The sequence below is a fragment of the Oenanthe melanoleuca genome, chromosome 12 (genome assembly GCF_029582105.1).
Source record: "Oenanthe melanoleuca isolate GR-GAL-2019-014 chromosome 12, OMel1.0, whole genome shotgun sequence".
In the NCBI taxonomy this organism is placed as follows: domain Eukaryota; kingdom Metazoa; phylum Chordata; class Aves; order Passeriformes; family Muscicapidae; genus Oenanthe; species Oenanthe melanoleuca.
Window position 1 is genome coordinate 12,907,909 of NC_079346.1, and position 15,720 is coordinate 12,923,628.

Here is a 15,720-nt window from a genome sequence, read left to right on the forward strand (position 1 = left end):
TTCAGAACTCATAGCAGTATCTGTTTATAAATACATAAATTTCTTGGGAAAGTCAAAGAATTAAAAAGCAAAGCAGCAATGTGGGGTTTAGTTGATCTGCACTAGAATAGGTTTGCCAATCCCTCATTTGTTGAATACCCTAAATTCTACACATTTACTAAAAGCAATCTTCAAGCCCAACAGCAATAAGGAAGAAAAATATTTACTGTGCTTTTAAATATTCTCCAAATTACAACTATCAAGGTTATGTATTATGCTATTGAACACTCTGCTGTCAGTGGATTGCTATCCATCTTTTCATTTCCCAATGTATTCTAATTTTCAAAAAAGTAAAAATAAAGCTCTTCACACTTTCAAGAACACAAATTTATTACTGACACATGAAGGAAATGAGGAAAAACTACAAGCAAGTTTAAATGACACCAAAATTAAACAGCAACAATTACAGTTAAAATACTAAATTTGAATACAAAAATATTGCTGAAAACCTTTAATTTGCTAGCAGTAATTAACAAAACTGTAGCCATTTCTCCTTTATTCATTATGTCTTTATTCTGTCAGTTAAAACTATTTATAGTGATACTGGGTTGATTCACTGTAATTTCCTTCCACCCACAACCATCTATAATTTTTTCCCTCAGTAATTTTATAAACTTAATGTTGAGGTTCTTCTTTTAATTTCCATCTACAGATTAAAAAAAACCTTTCTTACTATATTTAAAAAAAAAAAAAAACAGGGGTCAATACAGCCCCCATTGAGTTGCAGCTGTAAAGAGTACACAGTGATATTCATTTTTCTTCTAATTCTACAGATGCAAATTAGCTCAATGAAGGAACTTATTTTTTTCTATCTTTCAAATAGTGAGCTTAGAAAAGTAATATGTTTTGACATTAAAGATCTATTTCTATTATATTATATGAATATAAAATATGAATGATTGTTTGCTTCTCTTCTCAAGAATGCCATTCCTGATCTAGCATTGATCAAAATGATAGAAAATCAGAATGAAAATACAGTGCAATAAAATACACAGTGGGTATTCAAGCCAGTGCATATTTAAAACAGTCTCCAAAAAAAAACAAAACATCAGTTCAAAATTCATCTGGAATATTCCTCACTGCTGCATCAAATAGGAATGAACTCACCACTAAGTTACACACTAAAAATGAGTTAAATTCCAAGTACACTCAAGGAAAGATTAAAGTACTTAGAGGTGGTTTGTAAATAAAAGCTACAATTATTGACTACAGCATTCAGTATGATTTTTTTACTGAGCTTTCATATACTCTATGGAAATATTTTGTAGTGCTGTGGATAAAGAACTACACTTCAGCAACTTTCAAATTCAACTTTTAATTACTTGCCGTGACCTTTGTGCTCATCAAATCAAGTTCATTTTGCACTTATTAACACATCACTTTAAATAAAAATTAATTTATTGACTAGGGCACCAATTTACCAGTATTTGCTTGGAGTTATCTGAGTGCAGAACATGTTGCTTAATATTGTGCTTACATATATATGTACATATATGTGCAGAAAAACAACAGTATCACCTGCTGATGCTGCACATATAAACACCAAAATGCACATCTAAAGATCTGTACCCCCACAAATACACATGTGCAAACTAAAATGTGCACATCACACATGCATGTGACTAAGCACAAACATCTCAAACACAGATTTTACTTTAACTGTGCATAAACAGTACCATCCTAATAGTCAAAAAAAGCTTAAAGACTGGTGTAAAAATCATCACTGGAAAAAAATCCATTTCTCTTCACTGCAAATGTTTGTTAAATGTAAATGCTGATATTCTACTCCTTGGAAGAACATTTGTCTGCATGTGGAATTCCATGATAAAAAGCTTTAGAGTCCCAGGTTTCTCCAGATAAAGCCTGCTGGTTTACTGATGCATGAATGCACTGAAATTGAATTACTGTACAACAGCAATTACTTTTCACAGTACAGTTATAATGAGAATCAGCTTCACAATGAATACCAGGTAGCTATAGTAGGAAAAGCTAATAAAAAGAAGACTCTTATTTGCATTTTCCACTGCAGCAAGTGTAGTTGCCTTAAAGAAAGACCATCCTTAACACTTCATTTGCCATCTTAGCAGTGAATCAACAATCATTTTTATAGCACCTCTTTATTTGCAAGGAAATATAAATGCAAATCAAAATTTTAGTATAAAGGGAAAGTTATAATAATAGGTTTTCAACTATAAAGATATTCAAAAATAACTTGGTTATCTTTCCTTTTGTTATCTTTTTCCCTTCCCTCTAGCCTTCAATTTTTTCTCAATATGCCAACAACTAGGACAAGTAAAAGCACCAAATGAGCAATTTTAACTCCACCTCTTTTTCACTATCAAGTTTTTTGCCATGGTCATTTGTTACTGAGAGTTATGTCACAGTGCTTCATTCCTGTTCACTTTCAAATTAGTAAAGTCACAGAAGTATCATAAAAACTTCTAAAAATTATATTTAAAAAAATCACAGGTAACTAAGACTGATCAAGCAAACTTCCTATGAGTGAAATAACTAGAAGTCCAGGAAAAGCAGCAATACCTCAAGTGACAGCAGACTACACAAGGGTCTCCAAGGGATTATTTGTGTTTGGCTGTAAAGTTAAAACAACTACTGAACAGTGCAGGAAACATTTCTCTGCCTGCCACCTTATGGGCAGTAAGATTTTTCCCATCTCAAGCATCATAATATTAAAAGTAAATGGATACATTTACCTTTGTCACAGATAGAAAAAAACCAGCAGCATTGAATCAAAACCACAGCTCAGGGATTTTAAACTAATTCATGTCACAAATACTTCAAAATAAAATATGAAGTTGCTGCCTGAAATTCAATCAGGTAGGGCAGCATTAGGAAGGAAATGGTTAACAGGAATATCCTGAAGTGATATAAACCCAAGGTAAACAGTGAACACTGGGGAGGAGGGGGGTGAAATGCTGCTGCAAGGTTTTCCATCAGTAAGTAGATGACAAAAGGTTATATAATTGGTTTAGTACTTTCAGTTTTCCATTTATCTTATGTATCTGACAGAACAAAAATAGGACAATCTATGATAGGATAATTGCATACTGAAGGGTAATTCAAACAGGGAATGAATATGATAAAAATCACACTGAACCAACTAATCACTATGAAAAGCGATGAGACAGAAAGATAAAAATTCATCCAGAATATTAAGGGGGAAGAGGGAAAAGAGTTCACATGTGATTAGTAGCTTTAAATAAGTTCATATGTTTGAAAGCATCAAGCAGAACTAGAAACAAAAAAAAGACAAAACCCTGAGGCCTATCCAAGCCATCCTACTTTTATATATCCAGGTCATTCTTCTTTCTACAAATCAAACACTTCATGTACTACGAATTTCTGAATATTATTCAGAGTGCCACATCTGCTGGTACCTGAAGAAGTATGTTTAACCCAAAATGCTTTTGGATAAAACATTTTAATCAACATGGATTTTGGTGTTTACTTGATGATAGTTTACTCAGTGGTGTAAGGTACAGTTTGGGCTAATACTGGAACACATTTTCTGAGCCCGTGGATTTGCAGCCTCAAAATCATGTCCCAGTTATTTCTAAGGCTGAGGTGTGTTTTTTAAGGTATTCTTCATTTAGTACTTCCTCCAACATCACCATCAATATACCTGGCATATTACTCTGAATTCTACCTTTCAGTGTTCTTGCACAAGTTTCCATCAAAAGCTTACATCAAAATTCAAGTATTTTAGAGGCAAGATGATCCAATATCAGGACAGAACAGAGCTCTTAAGTGTACAGGAGTTTTCTAATTCCCATCTCACCTCCCTCCCTATGACAAAAAATTAGTTGTGATGAAGGAATGTGCAAAACCTGCATTGTACCAAAGGATTTTGTACTTTTCAAGGTGCAAATTACTAAGCACTACTTACTACCAGAACAGGTCACTCATTACACCCCTAGCATCAAGAAGGACCAATTTGTATAACTATGCAAAAATTAAGAACTTAATTAGAAAGTACACTAAACAGATAATTTCCTAAAAGAAGTAACCCTGTCCAAACCACATTTTTACTTCCTTTCCAAAGATGGAAACCTTCCAAAGCAGGCTCTGGATTTCAGTCACTTTTTCCAGCACTAAAACCCATTCGCTCAAGATTACACGCATGGTTTAACTTCACAGAATTTGGGCTTGTTTCTACTCAGAGCAGGGTGGTCTATATTGATCCTGTACTTTTTTCCTCCTTGGATAAAAACACCATCTGTGTGAAGAGACCAAACCTGTTGTAAACATTTGTTATGATCTCTAATTGAGACACAAACTGCTCTTCCCCAGCAGCTCTCCTCACTGCTGGAATTCTATTCCCTCGCCAGCCAAGTGTGCAGCTCGCTGGTCACTCCTTGCTCTAAACAAGTGCTGCTCCAAGAATGCTTTGTTCCCATTATCATCTCAGGGGAGCAGTTTTTCTGCTAAGAAACAAGGAAAAGAGTCCTCCCCCTTCCTCAAGTCAATAATCTTCAGGCTTCTGGAAGCTGTTGCACACATATTAAAGTGTAGTTTTTCCTCTGAAAAACACACTGTAAAAATAGCATTGCAGGGTTCCATGTTTATTGTCTTTCTCTGCTTCCCTGCCAAGTGTGCTCAGTTTTACAAGCTGAAATATGTTTTACTTCACTGCCAGTCCTGAAAATTCAACCTCTTAAACGTAGCCAAATTCTTTCCTCTCTTTTGCACCCTAACAAATAATACAAGGCTGAAGGTGGAATTGTATCCTCAGCCACACAAAAGGAATCCCTGTCCTCGGGTGATACCTCCAGCTCTACAGCGCAGACATGAGAATCTTCAGCTCAATTGAGCAGCTCAGTCTGGCTGAAATAGAGCAGCTGATGTAAACAGCATCACCACAATGTCCTGTGAGTTTGCTGACAGGGTGATGCCACAGGAGCTACTGCTCCAGGCAGTCACCTCAATTTCTGGCAAAGAATAGTGCAAAAGGAAAACTACTGCAGGAAGATTGCTTACTCTTTAGAACACACGTTACAGCAAACTCCTGTTTGATATAATAAACATAAAATTCTAAATTTTTTCTTGGTTTTACAGTAAGTTTAATAAACACCAAAGCTATTACAAAAGGAAGATCTGAATGGAGATAGAAAAAAAAAACAACAAAAAAAGAAAAATGCTCAAAAACTTACAGACATACTGAGAGCTGTTTAGTTATTCATGGTCATTAATAAGCTGCCTGAAGAGTGATTTAGTACTCACCACAATTAAAGTGTTTACCATTTGAAGTGTTTGCATGTTTTTCTGAACTAAAGGACAGTTATTGAACTCAGACACTTCCCTGGAACACTATTTTTATAATAGTGAGCACTGAAATTAAGTCTGCTTTGGTTGGGTATTTTAAAATCCAACATTTTAACCATAGGCACTTGGGTTTTACTGCACACAAGTGATGAGTTCCAGACTCACACTGGAAATTGGTAGTCCTAATCTCGTTGCACATTCTTGCATTTATCTATTGATGGCATAAATAATTTAAATCTATTCTCTTGAACAGTGATCCTAAAATACTTCTGAATGCTTTAGCATTTCCACTTCAGCACCTTCAATTGCTAGTACAGCCTTCAGAGCAGAGCCTAAGCTGTATATTTGGTTTTACATCATAGAAGTAGCAGATTGATCTGCTGCTTACCCGTACGGCTTCAGACTTCTTATGAAACATTTCTTCCATATTCTTGGCTAACTTTTTCACAAGCTGAAGGCCATCAATTTCTTCTATTGCAACATCCTTCTCATATTCTTTGTATTTCTGGAAGAAGAAAAGAAAAATGGGGAAAAGTTACTCATTGGGAACCAGCTGAAATTTTGACAACTAATTATTCGTTTTATATTACACTTTTGCTGACATTCTTCATTTATTTGATGTTTATTTGCATGACAGCAGGCTGCTTTGGGCCAAGATGCTGTCATGGGGAGAGAACAACTGGATTAGAACCAGAAGTCCATTTAAAAAATAATAAAAATATTTATCTCATGCGCTGTAGGAAAACGATAACTCCCCTTCACAATGTTTAAATTACTCTTCCCCACAACTAAACAAGAGCCAAAAAAGTAACAAGAAAACCTTGTATCTCCTCCAAAAATCAAGTAAAAACAGTGATATGATTGGCAATCCCTCTGCCTTAGCAACCTAGATTCCTCCTCCTCAGCTGAACTTCCTGTAGATTCCTATTCCACAAGTTTTCTACAATGCTTACATCATGAGTATTTCCACTACAGGCTTATCTAGACATGCTTAACTTTTCATGCAAAGAAAAGCCTAAACAAAGCACATGAACAAGAGCCTTCATCCAACACAAGCATCAAAGCTTCCTTTATCCAGCATGATGAGCATTACCTCATTTCACAATGTAACTTTCAGAAGTTCTAAGCACTAAAAAATATATTTAAAAAAAATTATCCTCTATTTTATGCATATCAACACTTTTTTTCCCTCAACAGTGTATACAAGGAAGCTTTGCAAAAATTAATTATTAAAAATAATTTAATGTTGAGGACATTCTTCTTCCCCATGTTACTCCACTGCAGCCTGTACTCTAAGAATTGTTGGCTTCCACTCTTGCTATTGTTTGCTTCTCTCTCTCTAAAACATGTAGTAATTTAATCTAACTAATCACTGCCCATCACCAAACCCTTCACCTGACCACAAAGATGCACAGTGAGGGAGAAGGAAGGCACACCTGCCTCCTGCCAAAGAGCCCTGTGTGCCAAAAATATCTCCCAAAACTCCACAGCAGATTCTTGGGACAACCTATGGTATCTGAGTGAATAAATGATGTTTCTCATAGAAATCCAGACAGACAATGGAGAATAAGGTGGTTCAAAGCACCTGGAATAATATTAAAATGTTCAAAACACTGAATAAGTCAGGAGCAGTTATGTCCTGGCTGAAGATGCAAGAAAGGATTCTTTTGTTAAGTAAATGCCTGCACATGTTGTACCCATTTCCCCCAGCAAAACTAATTTTCAAGGTAGACTGACACCTTGTACTTCCTTTAAGTTTTACACTTCTCTATAAAAATTGTGTGAATGTTTTGATAATGAAGCAATATTTAATAAAACATAATTTGCAGACAATTTCAGAACAAAGTTAAAAATATAAATGTCAGTAAATATCTAGGGCAATTTTTCAAACATATGTAATTTCAGCAATAATTTCATTTTTCCACATTATTACCTGCCATGAATCTCTAGTCTGAGATCTCAATGGCAATCTAGCAACCTAAGTAACCTCAAACAAGCCCCTTGCATTTTTCTCCCTTGAGGCAGGCAAGGAGATTTGGGCTTTTCCCCTCTTTGATCTGCACTTAGATACCATCAACAGAGTTCTGATTTAAATCCTTGAAATCCATTTATGTCATTACTAGAGATAAAAGCGATTTTTTTAAAATATAAATATAGACTTTTATTTTTTTATTCACTGGAGAAAATACAAGAACACAGTAGACAAGAGAGGTAAATGCTATTGTAACAAATACCATGGTAAAATGCAGTAAATCATCAGTAAACACTCATAATTTGAAAAAAGTGCCAGTTAATTAATGATGTCAATGTCTGTCTACACCCCACAGGATTAAAAGCTTTGGAGAATTTAAGACAAATCAAGTACAAATTTGAATCACTTATTTCCAGCTGCACAGATGATGTTCAACACATCACCTCCTGATAAAAATGTTTCCTTTAGACTCGACCTTTGAGTTTTTAGAATGTATTCTAAAGTGCATCACTTGAAGAGACAGCTTTCAGGTCATCAGATTTATTGATTTAAGCTTTGCCATCGAGTGAAGAAAGCCAGGCAATTATTCACTGCAGTTGCCTGAAAACTGAATGGTACTGTTGAAATCCACAGCATTTTCTAGGCACACAGAATCTTACCACATGGTCTGTTAGGCTCTTGTGAAAGCAAATTAAAAAGCCACACTTCTCAATGTTGAGTATCTGGTGCTTTTGAAAACTAAAAATAACTTGCACTCAAAATAGAGTGAATGATTTCTTAACTGCTAATTTATGATCTTATAATTATGTCAGTTCATAGTAAATAAACACATTTTTTCATAATTCGAATTCCAAAGTTCCAACACAAAATAATAAATTGGAAGAAAAAGAAGATATTATTTCAGATCTATTTAAAAGATCCCACATTTTGCACAGTGCAAGTCTTCTCAATTGCTGGAGACCTTCAAGAACATTTGCAACAGAACCAGGAGAGCTTGCTTGGTCTGCAAGACCCTGGAAACCAAGAGGTTTATGTAATGTGTATTTCATATTCAGAACTCCAGTGCCATAAAAAAGCACCTCTATCATTTTTTCAGACATCATTGGAAGGTCCTAGAAGAGGAAAATTATGTTGATTGAAAACACTTGCAGCTGTTTTTGCTGCCTGGAGGGGAGAGGCGCCAGCCTGAGCTGGGTGTGTGTGCCCCTGCTCCAGGGCTCACTCTGCAGGATGCTGGGGATTGAGGCTCTGCAAAGAACCTGATTTTGCAACAACTATCAATGCAAAAAACCTGTATCACACAGGACAGTGAAAAAACACAAAACCACGATAAACCTCAACAAAGGCCATCATTAATACTGCACTCTCTTCCTTTCACTGCAGACACTGTCTGACCTCCAGGCCCTCATCCTTTCCCCACCACTAAATTTTTACACATTAAATTTGGGTTTAACTTCAATAAATTAAAGCAGCAAAGACATAGCTCCCTTTGAAATAAATTTGAATTTGTTTTTAAGTAAAATTATTTTATTTTTATGTCGTCTTGAGAAAGCAGCATGGCATTATTGCTCCAGTTAAGCAAAAGGAGTGGTGAAAAAAACCCCAAGATTTTGGGACAGGTTTGCCTTTTAAGTCCAGACTTGCAAACTATCTTGTTGTACTGCCTTAAATTGCCATTTTCCTTCCCTTTAAAAATAATGAAGTTGATGATAAAATTGTTGTTTTATTTAAAGAAAAAAAAATTAACCCTTAATTTTTTTCAATAGTCCCTAATTTTACTTCATTAAGAGATACTGATAATTCTCATAATTTTTAGCATAGGCAATAATATGTGTGTATCATTAATAAAAGGAGAGAAAATAGCTGGAACTTTGCTATAAACAACTGACTTGCTTGAAAAAGTGCATGAAATATTAGAGTCACAGTTGGAAATTTCTTCTGATAATTGAATTTCCAATTGTCTAGAAGATGAAGCAGATACAACTTCTGATTTGCTGCATTATAAAAAAAATGCTTGAAATGCTGATTCTGTCTGCTTGCAAAAATCAACATTTGGTAAGAAATTCTCTAAAGAGACAAGAACATTTATCATTTGAGAAAGCCCACAAAAAATACATTATTTCTTCAGTATCTGTTTTGCCAGATCATTTCACATAAGCACCAGGGAAAGACAGACAGTATTTCACTGTCAGAACCCTTAATGCTTTTTATGTTTTTCACTGGTTTAGGTGTGGGGGTTTTTTCTTGGTAAATTATCATCTAGAAATAACAAACCAAAAAACAATCTGTACAAAACTCAGATCAGACGTGTTTAATGCAACCTAAATATTTGGCACTGAAAGAACAACACAAACACACACAAACCAAAAAGTTCTAGCAAAAAAAAATTCCAAAGAACCCCACAAATACCAAAACAAAGCCAAACCACACCAAAACCCACAGAGTTTGAATGACCATCAGGAAAAGAAACCCACTCTTGAAGCAAGACTCGGCTACAGCTTGAAATTTTTCTCCTTGTTTTTATTCTAAAGAGAAACATGGTCTTTGTGTTCCTATTTGTATCTACTTCTATGAAGTCTTATCAAAATCAAGGTATTCATCTTTGTTCTGTATACAAAAATATTTCCAGTTACTTACACGTGTGCACACCGTCCTTAGTCTGAGGCTTTCAAAAGGGCTCTGGTTGCTCTGGACATCTGCAGAACACTACACACATTTCTGATGAAAATTCTTCCCACTCCCTGGGAATTTCAGAGCCAGTAAATACCACTACCATCCTGATTAAAGAAAGGAATTCAACCGGAATCTTGTAATAATGCTTTAAAAGTCATCTCTCTGTGCTGCATATTTGGAACTGTTATTTGCCTCTGAGGTGCATTTGTAGCTCTATTGCACACACTTCACAAATGTTGCTGCTTGAGAGATTTTGTCACAGGCATGTAAAAAATATATGTGCATATATACATTTTATGTTTTCTAATGAAAAAGCAGAACCAGCATGCAAATGGCAGATCAAATATCCAATCCATCCGTTGTTTCCATGAAAAAATTAAAAGTGTGTTTACTTCATGCCATTTTCAAAAAAACCACTTTCAGATGTTCAAGCTTCAACATTGTGAATGTAAATTGAGATTGCAGAAACATACACTTTTGATTAAATCACCAGCTTTTGATTTCAATTAATATCTCTGGCCCAGCAGACAGGCTGTGCTATGCAATGGTTGAACTGTTCAGACTTGCTTCACTCCCTCTGCCATGCAGGTCCTAAGAGTGGCTCCCTTCAGAGAGGCACTGCTGGACTGAAGGGCCACAGGAGTTAACAAACTTATTAGAATTATTTTGGTTCTGTATTTGAGACATTCCACCAATCAGATCTAATTAATGAGACTGAAAGGCTGCAAAAACTCATAGCTGATACAATTTGCAGCTCTTAGAGCAGCTTCTTTAGTTACAGAGTCAAAAGTTATGCCACAGTTGTGACCATATTCTTTACCCCTAAATGCATTAATTTATCACTCAAGTTGACTTTCCTAACTGAAGCAGACTTGAATTTTTATGTCAAGTTCTTTTAAATTGTAGGGATCAGAAGGTTGGTAATAAACTACTCTTCTGTGCATAAAGAAATTCATTTTTCTGTCAATAATCTATTCTTCATTACAATCTAACATATTAAGCCCCTTCATTTTTCTATGCTCCTCTTAATGTATAGCAATTTTTACATGTATTTTCTTTAACACAAATGCACAATTTTTTTATATGTCATTCATTCAAGGTCTTCTAAAAACACCTCTTCCTCTTTGCACTTTATATAGGTTTTGGTTTTGTGGGTTTGTTAAATTATAGAACCCAAAACCTGCCCTATACATGGAGCAAACTCAAAATGTCTCTTTAGTTGCTGCCTTACCCCATTAACAGTTTTGTTGAAATTAAAAAAAGCTATACACAGAGCAGGGACTATAGCAAAACATGGCTTTGGGCTTTTAAATCAAAACAAATATAAATTACTCTTCATCTGGGAAGTCTATCACAGCATTTTATAAGACAATATCCATGTTCAAACTGATGGGACTAAACCAGGGACAGTTCAAATGTTATGTGGCATGAGCTCTTGCAGTGCTCTGCCATACAGCACAGATCCATTCTGCATGTGGGAGATGGTTCAGCAATTCCCAGCAGAAGATTTAAAATATCCAGCACAGCCTCTGAATGCCTCATTAGAGATGAGGGTCACTAACCATGTATGCACTGCTGGAATAAACCTGACTGGAAGCCAAATAAAAAACCTTCTCCAGCATCACATGTGCATGTGAGTGGGAGTCTGAGCTTTTCCACTGAGCAGAAGGGTACTCAGATGGCACAGGCACAGCAGAGATACCAAATACAGATGGTGCACTCCTCCAACAGACTCAGCTGTGAATCTCTTATTCACACAAGATCCTGTATTTTCCCTTTATCACACTGACCCCATGGTGGGGTGGTTTTTTAGAGTGCCACTGTTATGCTGTTATCTGGTCCTCCTGACTCTAAAATGTATTCATTCAGTGGAGCAACCTTGACTAAATAAGCAACTATGGTTTTTTTATTCTGTTGTTGAACAAAATTATTTTAGTTCAGATTTGGTATAAAGTTTTTCATCCACAGCATTTCAAAAAGTTCATAAAGCATGTATCTATCAAAATGTCCACGTAGGACAGAATATTGGGCTATCCTTAAATGCAGTGATGTGCCCAATGTCACACAACAGTTCAGAACTACAAAGAGAACAAGCTCTCTTGGTTGTTCTTCCAATGCCCTGCTCCATAAGCCACAGTCAACTTTGTTAACTTCCTCGTGATCTGCATGGCAAGATGAGTCACAACAGCACACTTCTCCTCACCTTGACATCAGAGAACTCCTTAGTAATTGAGAGTTTGTGTTACACCACATTACACACTCCTATTAACCTCTCCTGAACCTCTTTGTGTTGATGAAATCCATCAGCAATGCCCAGTGTGATGGCACACTCATTTTCTGCAGAGAAATTCTCACTCACTTCATCAAACAGCTCCTAGGAGCTCTGGATTAGCCCCTCACATTTGACTCTTGCACACACTGGCGTCTGAGGAACTCTTGTTTCCTCAAAGTCCAGTTTGATTACGTCACAAAATACACTTTAAAAACAAAATATTAAAATATTTTTTGCATACTACTTTACTGTGATTAGCTACTCAGTTCTGTACCTGGTATATTATAGCCAAAGATCAGCTATCCTAGGAAATTTGTTATCATCAGCAGAACTGATGAGGATAGTTACTGCTTTCCTTGCAAAATAATTTACACATGGAAATCACTGCAAGGGCACTATACCCCCAGCATATTTAATATTTACAAAGATATTTAATTCTGACCTATTTTTACCTCGTGGCTATATATGTAAATGCTACAAAACCAAATCCATTAAAGCATTAAGCTGAATAATCATCAAAACCAAAGAGCCCAACTCCTGATTTAGCAACATTCCTCTGCCCCATCTGGGAAATGCTACACAAGGCAGCATTGAACTTTGAACCTTTCACAACTAGATATGTTTTTATCTATCTAGATATATCTAGATATAAACATATATAGCATCTATATAACCAAGAATACCAGGTAAACAGCATTAACTGGAAGAGTCTTCAATCCAAGCATGGGTAAAACAGCTGAGCAAGTGGGGGAAGATAAAAGCTGCTCCACCATAGAGTACTTCTCATCACAAATACAATTTTAGAAAAGCAGTCACATTGGTGATGCATAAATTATAACATCTAATAAATAAAAAAATAAGGCAACACACTCCAGGAGGTTCAAATGCTTGCTCTCAGAGATTAATTCAGTATTTTAATTTTTATTTGAAGTAGCTAATGGGGAAAAAAAAATCACCACAAATGGGTGATCCAAATAACTAGCTAGGCAATCTAATTCTAAGCAAACAGAAATTGGAAATACATGCTTTGGTCAGTGCTAACAGAGTAACAAATGTCTGGGGAGGTTTCCATCCTGCAGCCCCCAGAGCCCCATGGCAGCGGCCAAGGGCACTTGGGACTCCTTTTACAGGAGGGTCACCTCCCCTGCTTTGCTGAATATGAATTTAATCATAATTGAGGATAGCTGTAAAAGCAAACTATTGTCTTGCAAATTCTTTCAGACACCTGAAACATCTGCACAGGCCAGCAAGGATGTTTCAAGAGCCAGTTAACAAAGGCTATTAAAAGCTGCTTTGGAAATATATTTCACAGAAGCTGTCTACACAATTACCCACACCTTTACTTCTATTTTAGAAAAGAACATGAAGCCCTCATTTAAACTGAAAAAGAACATTCTGGAACTGCCCTGGAGACTCCTTTTTCCATAAGGCTGCTCTTGATAACTCACTACACTATTTCACATGAACTGCTTTGCATGAGGAACAAAACACCTATCATATAAATCTGCAGAATTAAACATGATCCAGAGGTCATGTTCATCCAGGGCAAAGCCCTCACTACATTTCAGGTGAAAGTAAGTATATTAAAAGCATGTACAACTAATCTGTTCCTCACAAGACACTGAAGCAATCTGGGAATGCAATCCTTTCCCCCTGGACATTAACTTGAGGCCACTGAAGATTCAGCAGTAGGGAACCTGACAAGTCACTACCATTACCAATTCTCAGCACTGATGAGATACTACATTTTCTTTTGTACACAAAGCTGCATTAGTCTTCTCCAAAAGCCTCTATGGTAGCTGGAAACAAGAACAGCCAAAACAGAGAGCTCATTTTGTGCTATAAGGTCACAGGATACAACCACAAACTAATTTTTTCAATCAGACATTCTGGGAATAGTTTTTTTCCTCTTTACACTCCTCTTATCACTGAATGTCTCTTTCTTTCTTTCTTTATTGCTCCCCCCTCAACCTCTGCCTGCCTTACACCTTGCTCTTGTACAGGATTTTGCTATTTCTATTGACTTTTATTAGACAACACTTATTTTCCATCTAAGAAAAATTACATAGTTCTCTTCTCACCCTTCATGCTGCCCCTAAATGAGCAATAAAATAAAATGAGCAGCCAAGAAAACTTGAAATAAAGTGGAATGTATGCAGGGAAAAAAAAATAAAAATGTGTGTGTTCCAAGACAAACCTTTGCTTAGCAATATCCATGCCTTTTGAGAAGGTCCAAAAGCTTTTAAGAATTGCTAATGGGTTTTGTTCCTCAGAAGAAGAAACACAATCTCCTCAGGACACAAATTATGTTTTGCAATGTTCTCCATCATGAACATTAGTCTGCTTGGATACCCCTTGTGTGGTACCTTCAACATTAACTCTTCAATGAGCTTTGTATTTCAGTGTTTGTCACTCTGAAGGACATGGCATTGATTCCTGCTGCTCTAGCTCATCATTGCACTTTTCTGTACACCCTTGATAAAAGTATTTATATTGATTTAGGGTTGCAGACAGGTGTCAGAACACTACAGATCAAAGGGGACTTGTAATAACGAGAAAAAGCATAACATCTGAATTCCTGAATTTGGGCACCTACATTTAGGCTCCAAATTCTTCATCTCACCACTAAACATTAAAAATTATTACGTTTTCAAAAATCTGAACTCCCCTCAGCCACATCAAAGCCAGCAACATCAGTCTATCCTCAGCATCTCTGAAAACCAGACCACCTGCCTGTGGTCTGAGTGCAGATGTCTTGAGAAGAATTCAGCAAGTTACCCATTAAAAAAAAAATAATTGGGAACCTAACTATAGCATTTGGCATTGACTGGAAGTATGAAACCATTTGTGGTTTTGCCACACAAGCTAATGCTTTTCACTTCCATATGTGATTCCCAGTCACCAGAAAACTTCACAAGGAGGAGTACAGGATGGGCAGCCTTTCTGTGGTGAACAAACAAAGGGTTAAAGTTCAACTGCCAAACCATCCTTAATCCAGTATTTAATAACTGCCTTTGAAAGGCTGTAATATGATATCAAATAATGCCCTGTAAGCAGGACTTGTGCAGACCCTTTTCTCTTTGGACCATTTAGCTACAAGACTCTTAGACTGGCATCTGGCTCTCAATATGTTTTTCCCCCAACAGAGTTTTTACTTTCTCACATTTTTTAAAATGACACTTGAAACCTCATTAAGGAAAAGTCCTGTGCTATCAAAATCCCAGTCAGAGTTCTGTTTGTAGCTCTTTCTTTGGTTTTTTCTTTTGTTTGTTGTTTTGCTTTTTTTATGAAAATTCAATTAATAATCTAGATAATAGTAAACTTAGTATCATTGTACCCACACTTAGGTATTTCCCAAACATCACTGTGAAGAGTAAATAAACCCTGAGCAATTTCAAATGTTGCAGAGAAGACTGAAGTACAGTAGCCCCACTCTCTGCCCTTATTTCCTCCAAAACAGAAAACTCAAGACATTTTTATTAAG

The 15,720-nt window shown here is 36.2% G+C and overlaps 1 protein-coding gene across 1 annotated transcript in view; it reads right to left on the bottom strand.

Moving 5' to 3' along the window:
* CACNA2D3 (calcium voltage-gated channel auxiliary subunit alpha2delta 3) overlaps window positions 1-15,720 on the bottom strand; it is a 372,509-nt gene that overhangs the window by 285,257 nt on the left and 71,532 nt on the right. The window contains exon 3 of the mRNA XM_056501471.1: window positions 5,708-5,824. Within this exon, the coding sequence (XP_056357446.1) occupies window positions 5,708-5,824 (117 nt within the window). The remainder of the gene's footprint in view (window positions 1-5,707; window positions 5,825-15,720) is intronic.